This window comes from Mytilus galloprovincialis, chromosome 1 (assembly GCF_965363235.1).
Source record: "Mytilus galloprovincialis chromosome 1, xbMytGall1.hap1.1, whole genome shotgun sequence".
NCBI lineage: Eukaryota > Metazoa > Mollusca > Bivalvia > Mytilida > Mytilidae > Mytilus > Mytilus galloprovincialis.
Window position 1 is genome coordinate 15,486,876 of NC_134838.1, and position 10,897 is coordinate 15,497,772.

The following is a 10,897-nucleotide window of genomic DNA, read 5'->3' on the forward strand; positions in this document are numbered from 1 at the left end:
GGCCAATAGTTTTGCACGCCTGGATCGTGTCGTCTACAAACGACTTGTCAGTGACTCTCGATTAAAAAAAATGAAAAACCGAAAGAAGTAGGAGAGCATTTAAGTTATATTAGCTGTTGATATCATCGTGGAGAAGACCAACCATCATTTTTTACTTTTGTAAATGTAGAAAAAACTAGTTGTTGTCTTGAATAAAATACGTGTTTTTGGTTGTCCTTTGAACTCAGTTTGAAAGTTGTGCATTTTTTATGCTTCAAACTACACTTCAATTCCTTACAATCTTACATGTAAAACACAGAAGTTTTCCTATTTGATAAAATTATCATTATTGTCATCTCAAATCATACAAAGCCGCCTTCTTTAATAAAAAAGAAAATATGCTTCATACACTTACTGAAACTGTCATATAACAAATTGTGTGTATTTTAGCTGAAAGATTTTCTGCGAAATGTGGTAAATACTTTAGACGAAGAATTCAACCCATCTTCAACATTGTTTGTTTGCAATAAATGGGATGTCGTGCCAATTAAGGACCGAGACGAAATAAAACGAAATATTGTGCACAAACTAGAGCCAATTTTTCAGGGACTTCGAGAGGAACAAATATTCTACTTTTCAACTACAGAGGTATATATCAAAATATTCATATCTTTTACATTTGATTGATTAATGAAACACAATCTAACGATACAAATTTATAAATGTATGGAGAGGAGAAAAACTACGGACATGATAAAACAATAGGGCTATAACTTTGTCTATTTATTTTGGTTATCTATATATATTAGTAGGCATGTCTTACAGGCAGGTTTTTGATTTTAACGAACAATTTTCGTATGAATTGTCTCTGAATTTACAATTGTGTAATGATTTATGATTTTGAATACGAGAAGGGTTCTGTACTCTGGTCATTGTCAAGATTGTGTCATAGTCGATATTTTTTGTCATCATTATTCATTTGACAAATCATTTATACCTAGTGTTTGTTGCTAATTAATTAGTAATTTTGTGTATGTCTCAACGGCGTCAATTTTTGCTTATTGATGTTTTATATTACTATAAAATTGAGAATGAAAATGGGGATCGTGTCAAAGAGACAACAACCCGACCACAGATCAGACAACAGTCGTAGGCCACCAATGGGTCTTCTATGTACTATATTTCACCTCTGAGAATCTTCAAAATAGTTTTGACTATTATTATTGAAAGCGATTTTTAAAATCGTTCTTGACGATGGTCTAAAATAAACCGTCTTTCTTCTCTTTGAATGATTTTATGAAAGAGAATAAAACATCGACTTAGAAGCAGTATGCTTAGTATTATTAATGTATATATACTGTTAAAAGTAAAAAGTAAATAAGGTGTTGCGTTCTGTCCATATCAAGTGAAAAATTTGAAAATTATATAAATGTTTTTTTCTTAAATATATTACAGTTGATTTTTTATCTATAGGCAAAACGGGCCATGGAATACGGAGCCATGGATCCTGCCCATAAAGATTTTATTTCAAAAGGATTACAGAATTTGTTTCCTGCAAGTTTACGACAACAACTAAATTCACATTACTGGTAATCTATACTATTAAACGAGAAGACCTCATTTTGTGTGTCGCTTCTCTTCTTTCCACAATAAAGTAATCATTATGCCTCTGTGTCCTATATGTACAGTGCATAGTCGCATTTGTCATCCTTTTTTATGATTTTTCAGATTAAATTATTTTGGGAGAAAAACAAGAAAAAAACGCATCCGATTATTGATTCCGTCATTGGGCGAAATTTTATATAGGTCACCGTAAGGCCTTCAACAATGAGCAAAGCCCATACCGCAAAGTCAGCTATAAAAGGGCCCGAAATGCAATGTAAAACAATTCAAACGAAAAAACTAACGGCCTTATCTATGTACCAAAAAAATGAACGAAAAAAAATATATGTAAGACATAAACAAACGACAACCACTGAATCACAGACTCCTGACTTGAATGTTCTCAATATACTAAAATTTTATGTATGTTCATATTGAAATTATTAGAAAACAAAAAAATAGGAATTTGGGAAATAAAGGAGGGATAAAAAAAAAACATTTTCCTGTCCCCAAGTACCTATGACTTTTGATAATTTTCCTGAAATTCTCCAGTCATTAAATCTTTTGCAAAATTCTTTCTACAACACTTTACATACTTTCATCCACGCTCTGATTGTCCGCGATTTCGCGGGTGTGTTCTAGTGCATACTTATTTCTATCATCTTATTTCAAGACACACATTTCTAAATAGTGTAAGTACAATTTGAATAGGACAAATTAAAAGCATTATCAAAAACATGCAACTGCTCTGAAAGTTACAGAGAGTTTTACGTTTCTTAAGTTAGTCAACAGGATAATCAAAAGCAAAGTTGCATATTCGCAAACGTGCCAAATTATCCATTTGTTAAGAAATAAAGATTCCAACTCACGCTGGCAAATAGGATGGGGATAAAATTGGATTTCCTTTAGGTCCCTTTTTATCATCTAGCTTCTATCCGTTTTGTGAATATGTAGCCTCAGCTTTAGTTTACTAAATTTATTTCCGAACGGATTATGTGGCGAAGTAGTTATGGATTAGAGACATCATGACTGTCAACGAAATGACAGAAAGACTTTTTCTAAGGTATTTGCCAGAATGGCTCATCCTTTTCAGCAGAATGCTTTGAGTGTGTAGGTAAAAGTAATAGCTTTGGTTAGTTTGCTTGCTAGCTGAACCGTGAAGTCATTTTTGTGTTAGGTAAACTACTCTCCTTTAAGAGTAGATTAGTACTGGAGAAATGTAACCAACCTCTGTCGGTAGGACAAGAATACTCAGAAAGGAGGGTAGTATACCTAATATAATAATGCCTTCACGGTTCAGCTAACAAGCAAGCTAACCCAAGATATTACCTTTAAAATAAATCGTGTTTTTGGTAGATCGTATTGCGATATTGCTTTATGAGGTAATGCACTTTCGTAAAAAAATAACGATTTTCATAAATATAGTAATGAAATATAATAAAAGGATAGAGAACAAACGACAACCGCAACCACTAGTTTAAATACTAAAGACTTAAGACGAAAACATATTGAAAGTTGACAGGATAAACATGTTTGTGATGAGTATTAACGCATTCGTTTAATTTCCGATTTTAGCTGGTTGTCTCAAATAGTTAAAAGAGCCAATTATACCCTTAAAGTTTCAAAGACTATAGACGCTGTGGACAAACAAGAAATGACGAAACAGATGGAAGAAATCAAACGAAATATGCACGCTTTGGGGGAGAAATCAAAACAAACCATTGACGATCTCAGAAGGGAACTGCAGTATGAGATAATTCAGTTACACAAAACAACAAGTGAAGTTCTAAGTTCTCCGAACATGCGAAGCATATTGAATGACTGGAAACAGGATGAATGTCCACGCCCTGGTAATTATAAGAAATTAGCCAAGGAGGCAGCTGACAAAATTTCCAGTAGAGTTTCAGCAGAGCTTAATAAATGGGAAAAGGAGCAACGAGTTGTCCACTCACTCAAAGAGAAAATGATAAAGAAATTCAAACGAGATTGCGACCTTCTAGAGGACCAAATCGAAGCTATAGAAGGTACAGTCTCTGACAAACCATGATTTCTCTTTGTTAGACATTTCTCTAAAAAAACAAGGCATTTTCTAATTCATTTCAATAGTTACTGATTTTCATATATTATGGCTTCGATCATCATTCGGGATACATTGTCGAAATGCGTATCTGGAGCAGCACAAATTGATACCATAATGTTATTCCAAATAGAGAAGTTTGTTGGTACTACTTACTTATTCATATGCTTGACGTTAGAGTTTGGGACAGCTAGGAATTGAAAAGTTAGAAAAGTAGAACATTGAAATCATTACAATTTCAAACGATTCATGATCTGGGTTCGGGATTGCATGTTAGTTACGTAAGCGCGTCCCTTATTTTGGTATCATATGGTGTTTATTGTTGATGAAATATGTTCGTTGTTTTGCGGTTTGCATGTTGGGTCTAATATTATATTATTTGCTTGTTTGTGTGTTTCTCTGTTATGAATGTCTTGTGTTTTATCGCTGTATTTCTGTCACTTAGTGTTTAAGCGATATTCTTTTTAGCATTGTCATAACGCGGGGAGTTCGGCATACAAATATACCAAGTTCAACCCACTATTTTTCAAAATGTCCTGTAAGTCAGGTATATGGCAGTTGGTATAAAATAGTTTTGCTGACATTTGTTTTTGTTGCACTTCGGTGTTCCTGTTTATCCTTTGTATTCCTCTTATAGTTGATGCGATTACCTCGGTTTTGATATTTAACCCGGATTTATTTTTCTCAATCGATTTATGACTTTTGAACAACGGTTAACTATTGTTGACTTTGTCAATCAGTCTGTATTATATGGAGTCATAAATCAGTATTTGTGAAATGGAATTAAATGATAACGACACATTATCAACGCATCTAAAATAAATGCAAAGATTTTCAGTTCTCAAACACCATGATAATATTATTACATACATTTATAGGCATGCCATTGACCTACATCCACATGTGTTAGTTAATGTGAATAAACACTGGAAATTCTTGTGGGTTAACTTTACATTCTTTTAATTCTGATGATTTCATAGAGGTCGTTATGAAACTTTATCACAATTTGATTTGATTGCCAATGAGACCACTAAAGAACCAGGATGTGAACAACATGATCGACTTGGTAAAGTTATTGAAAATATATAAAAGTCCGTGTAACGAATATACATATCATAACTATGTAAATCACTTCTTATTTAAGTAAAATGATGTTTTTTTCATTTTGGTGTTAGATTTTCACGAACAAATATGCCAATAGTTATGATAGGTTAATAAATAAAAGAGGGGCTAAAAATACTCAAATGTCGTTGAATAACGAAATATTACTTTTCGTTTGAAGGTACTTTTCTTGGAGAACACGATAAAAAGATTGTTAGGGACCTCTACAAATCAATAAAGAAGCAAGCACCTGTCAAAAGCATATGGAAAAAAGCAAAGAGAGATGACATAGATGAGATCAAAGGCTTAGGTGGAGCTGTGGCAGTTGTGTGTTCAGCCATAGCAAGCAAGAAACAATTCAGAGAAAAATTTAAAAGCTACAAAAAAGAGAATAGTACAAAGAAAATGGTTGAAGCAACAGACCTGTTTATTGAGTCAATTGTACACGGAAACGAACTACAAGACAAAATCTCCCACTATCTTAAGAAACTGGTGAAAGGTGTGGATGAGATTGCCAAGAAAATACCTGAATTTCTAAAAGCAGATAGCCAGCTATTAGAAAAACTGACACACAGTGTAAGACAAGCAGACGATAATTTACATACGATGTATCCACAGTTTATTTCCTCAGGTCAGACTATGCAGGGTGAATTGGACTTGTTTTTCGTATATCATATTATGGATATGGACTACAGATTGAGTGATGTTGAATGGGACAGAAACGATCTTTTAGGAAGTGGAAGTTTCGCAGACGTTTACAAAGGTCATCTTAAACTATCCAGCCATACTGAAATCGTTGCACTGAAATATTGTAAGGATCCACTATCAGAAAGGGTCGTATCGGATATCTTATTGGAAGATAGAACGTTAAGGTATTCTTACTCGATAATTTTAGTTTGTATGATTGAAGTTTTTTTTTAATGTATTCATGGTTTTCGTTTAAACAAATCGATCTTCATTGACTTGCATTTTTTATTGTTTACTGTGTTGGACATGCGTGGATGGTATTCTCAAGCGAGAATTGATTTAGGAGTTATATTTACACTAAAACAGCAGGCTTCACTTTTCGTATTGGGAAATAGTTGTTTTTGTGTAGCAGTGTTCCAGCATCGCTTTACTATCTCATATAAATTATACAACGTTAATATCTTAGATCTTGTATATTCTTTCATATTTCTATGCAGTTCGCTTACACGTAAGAAGAAATTTTAAACTTCACAAAGGAACTCCCTTAACAGCTAAAACTGTGCCACTTTCACTATGACATTTCGTAAAAATCATAACCTAGAATGGACAGTTAATATGCAATTCGTTTTTATTCAGATGTCAAAACATGGCTGTGCGACATATTTTCAACATTTATATGCCCCAAAGAGTATAAGCTTCTACTAAACTTCTATACTAACCCTATCCTTCACTTTGGGTCTTCCACCAAAATTTAATTCCGCCGTTATTCATGTGTACTGTAAACCAACTTAATTTTGGCGGATACTTTATTTCGCAATTTACGATTTCTAGTCTATTTAATTTCGAGATTTTTCTTATCTTCTTGATGTAGTGTGATCCAAGTTATACATATTCACGACGATTTATATTCGCGTTATTTTTCTACTCGCGAATGTCGCGAAAAAAAAAGTTGGTTAACAGTATGTATACTGGCTACATTCCTACGTTATGTCTTTATGAGATGAAACATAGTGTTCATATATGGGAATCAGTACGCTAACCAATAAAATATCTTTGAATGATTTATGTCTCAACAAAAGAGTCGTGGTTTGTAAAAAAGATTTAGATTGTTAAGTTTCATTTTAGGGAAATAAATCATCCAAATATCACACAATACTATGGTTGCATATTGCAACAGAGCGGTGATACTAAAAGAAAGGTACACTTTATCATGATAATGGAATACTGTGATGATACTCTGAAAAGTAAGTTCATCTGCCCAGAGTACGATAACCCTGGGAAAGTACAAATATATTCTGTACAAGTAGAACAAATGGAGGAGCTAGCAAGATATGCCAAACAGATATGCGAAGGCTTGGAATATCTCCACAAAAATAAAATGGTTCATCGAGATATGAAATTAGAAAATATTTTGGTAAGATGATAAAAATCTATAAAATTTGTCCTTTCAACTCTTAATCCTGAATTAAATCTAAAATTATTAGTCAAATAATGTTATTTCCTTTTTAATAGTTTATATCATTATTTTATATGTGTAATCTTTCATGATTACATCATAGTTATATCGTCACGCCTATCAAAAGAGGGACGAAAGATACCAAAGGGACAGTCAAACTCATAAATCGAAAACAAACTGACAACGCCATGGCTAAAAATGAAAAAGACAAACAGAAAAACAATAGTACACATGACACAACATAGAAAACTAAAGAATAAACAACACGAACTCCACCAAAAACTAGAGGTGATCTCAGGTGCTCCGGAAGGGTAAGCAGATCCTGCTCACATGCGGCACCCGTCGTGTTGCTTATGTGATAACAAATCCGGTAAATAGTATAATTCGGTAGGTCACATTCAGGAAAGGGAAGGGGATTGTAGTTACGACGTAAGGAACATATTCGATATCATTTGTGATACGGTTATTCCATAACGATCAACCAACTCGTGATGGCGTCCGTAAAATTTACGAAGGGATGATTTCAACTTCACCATTTGGAACTCTTGGTTTAATAGCTTCCTTGTGAGCAGCAACCCTCTATCAAGAAAATCATGATAGGAAATGCAAGCACGGGAATATCGTATCAATTGGGAGATATATACCCCGTATGCAGGTGCTGCTGGAATGTTACTACTTATAAATGGAAAGTTCACAATTGGAAAGCTGAAATCATCTCTTTTGTCGTAAAGTTTTGTTTTCAACCGACCCTCATTGTCAATTTCTAGATGTAAGTCAAGATATGAGGCCGACTTAACTGTATCTGTAGTATCCTTTATCTCTAGCTCGATTGGATAGATGCGTTCCACATAGTCACCAAATTTTGAATTATTTAGTGAAAGAACATCATCTATATAGCGAAACGTAGAGTTAAAGGATAGTGCTAACTTCTTATCTTACTTCCTAAGAAGTTCCTGCATGAAGTCAGACTCATAATAATAAAGAAACAAGTCGGCAAGTAGAGGGGCACAGTTACCAATCGCATATGTATTATCAACACACTTTAACAGCAGAAACACGACGGACGTCATTTTTGCATCAAGAATAAGAATTCCTTTCAATCGTTGGGTTAAACCCTATATCTTTTGGTAGCGTTTGTTTTGCTCAATCTAAAATTTGCCATGTAGGGTATCTATTGCTTGTCTGCGTATCTCTTATTATCTTTTTAAAATTGTTATATGCTTTATTTTATTCTATATTCATGGTTTTCTATTGAAACCTGTGTATCTCCTCCCCTTGTTGTTCAACATGCACTTGTAGATTTTCTCATGTAATCAACTGGCATTTTACTAACATTTTACAATCATGTGAAATTCTGTTTTATTTCAGACTGTGAAGAATAAAAACGGAAAGGATATAGTAAAACTCAGCGATGTAGGCCTGACAAAGAAGGAAAGGGACATCAGTGGAACAAATACTGGCTCACCTGTTTATATGGCACCGGAAGTACTTGTTCCGACAGGAATTTATGACAGAAAGGCAGATATCTATGCACTGGGAATATTGCTTTGGGAGATGTGGTATGGAATTGATGTAGCAGACCATATACAGCAACAGCTTTATACTTCTCTTGATGACGCAGTGATAAATAAAGGACTCCGGCCTTCATTGTCACTGAAACACAAACCAGAAGAAAACTGGCAAAATCTGTTAAAAGCATGCTGGTCAAAGGATAAGGATCAAAGACCAGAAGCTACAGATGTTAAAATATTTTTTGAGCAATTTTTGCATCATTAGTGTCATTAATAACATGTAAGTCGGATGAAGAATTCACATTTGTTACAATTATCAAGTAATTAAAAAAAAAATTTGTTTGACATCCTGGAAACAGTGTATACAGCTGAAAGAGTAAATACAGTTCATAAAATAAAAAGAACATTTTCTAATCATCATGATCGATCATATGTATATTTCCCCTATATAATGTTTGCATTTAATCGATTTGGCCTGTTTAATAAATAAATTAAAAATAACACTCGTTAAGTAAATTTGTCTCCAGCGATATCCACCATATCCACTCAGATTAATTCAAGATTTTCCTGTTATTCACCAAAGAAGCATATACTAGAGATCAGTAAACAACACCATTTATCGTTTCTTTTGACTCTAAATTTTGCTAATCTGTATCTTACGACTGAAGTTGTACAGCTTCGGATTAAATGTCAGCCAAAGGTTTTCAAGGTCACAATCTTTCAAGTGAAAATGATTTGATACTGACGAACTCATTCATTTGAGCAGTTCTTATATAAATTCTTAAATCCGTTTGCTCATTTGTATAGAGGATCACATATCATTTATTAGCTACAGAAACTACAGTATAGAAACAAGCAGTAATTATTTTTCCATGATGAATCCAATGAAAGGGTCTCGAACGCAACAAATTAATTGTGCAATTGTGATATTTTTATTTTCTTGCACTAGACATAAGTCAGTGATTTGGCACTGTTATGATATATAACATTGATTACATGATTTTGTTTTTAAATATTTAGAAGTCACTTAGAAACTGGCGTTGGAAATGTGTTGAAGACCCCTTGGTGGCCTTGATATGTTTTCTGCTCTTTTGTTGGTTGGGTTGTCTCTTGAACACATTCCCCGTTTAAATTCTGAATTTTAAGATCAAATATATCCATAGCATCATTTAATTACATCAAAAGTTTCAACAAAGTATTCAGAGACCATAAATAAATCGAAAATTCCAACGATTGATAATATTTTCTTCGAAAGGATAATTATTCTAGGTATTAATATACTAGTGTACCTCAAGAAGACAATGGAGACAAATAATACGTTATCTTTTGTACATTGAAATCAAACAACACATTATAAAAAGAAATAATAATGAAGATGTGTTAGAAATGACACAACAAAAGAATGCATGGTACGATAAAACATGTATAAGTAGTTCACTCTCTATCTAATTGTTATCATTTTAATCTTTTTGGTTATTAAACATCAGTTGTGTTCTCCTTGGTTGCCTGTTTTCATTTATGTACATTCTTTAATATAAAGGTTAATATCCTTTATGAATGTGTTAATTTTATTCATATGTATTTGTACATAAAAAACGATACCATAAAATTGAGAATGGAAATGGGGAATATGAAAAAAGAGACAACAATCCAACCAATGAGCAGACTACAAGTTAAGGGCAGTTCTCCTCTTATATTTGATGTGTTTCCCCTCAGTTTTAGTTTGTAACCCGGATTGGTTTTCTTTCGCAATCGATTTATGAATTTCGCCTCTCCCTCTGGTATCTTTCGTCCCTCTTTTTCAGTACTATAGACGTGCATTTCATTTATAGAAAACTTGTCAACTTAATTTTCTTCGAAAATCAAGTGACCACTGTAATGTTGTGGTAGCATAAAAGGTATGTGATACTTGAATATAAGCTTTGGATTTCAAATATTTTGGTCACGAGCATCACTGAAGAGACATGTATTGTCGAAATGCGCATCTGGTGCAAGACAATTGGTACCGTTAATTTTATTGAATACCTTTGTCTGCAAACAAATATTTAATGGAAGTAACAAGAAAACATTAAAGATACCATAGTCACTCACCATATAATGTTTATAAGTTGAAATAAAAAATAAATGATTATCTTACACAGCAGAAGGAAATTACCTGTAAAATATCAGATCGAAACTTGCTGGAACCAATCATATTTGGAATAAACAATACGTATACTGTAAAATTAAAAGAACATATCAATTTTAAAAGTCACAAATCAATGCATTTTTAAGGAAATGGAAAATAAAGAAACAAATAAATACTTTGACTTTTAACATTAGTTGTAATGACTATGAGAAACAGAATGAAAATAAATATCTTTTCTTTCTTAACACATGCTTTCATTTTACTGACTCATAGGAGGGACACATGTATGGAAATATTGTCATAATTAGCAGTAAAAATCTATGATATTTGGCTCTGCAGGGTGCATAAATACGCAG

At 33.2% G+C, this 10,897-nt stretch overlaps 1 protein-coding gene across 3 annotated transcripts in view; it reads left to right on the forward strand.

Annotated features, from left to right (window-relative positions):
* The window catches only part of LOC143066919 (uncharacterized), a 69,532-nt gene extending 59,784 nt beyond the window's left edge, over positions 1-9,748 (forward strand). The window contains exons 5-10 of one of the 3 annotated variants that reach the window (XM_076239785.1): positions 430-627; positions 1,453-1,568; positions 3,157-3,605; positions 4,941-5,631; positions 6,572-6,860; positions 8,271-9,746. In XM_076239785.1, the coding sequence (XP_076095900.1) occupies positions 430-627; positions 1,453-1,568; positions 3,157-3,605; positions 4,941-5,631; positions 6,572-6,860; positions 8,271-8,678 (2,151 nt within the window). In that variant the 3' untranslated portion in view covers positions 8,679-9,746. Of the gene's footprint in view, positions 1-429; positions 628-1,452; positions 1,569-3,156; positions 3,606-4,940; positions 5,632-6,571; positions 6,861-8,270 lie in introns of all 3 variants that reach the window. The other 2 variants (XM_076239780.1, XM_076239792.1) reach the window with 2 other exon arrangements.
* Positions 9,749-10,897: the final 1,149 nt, after the last annotated feature.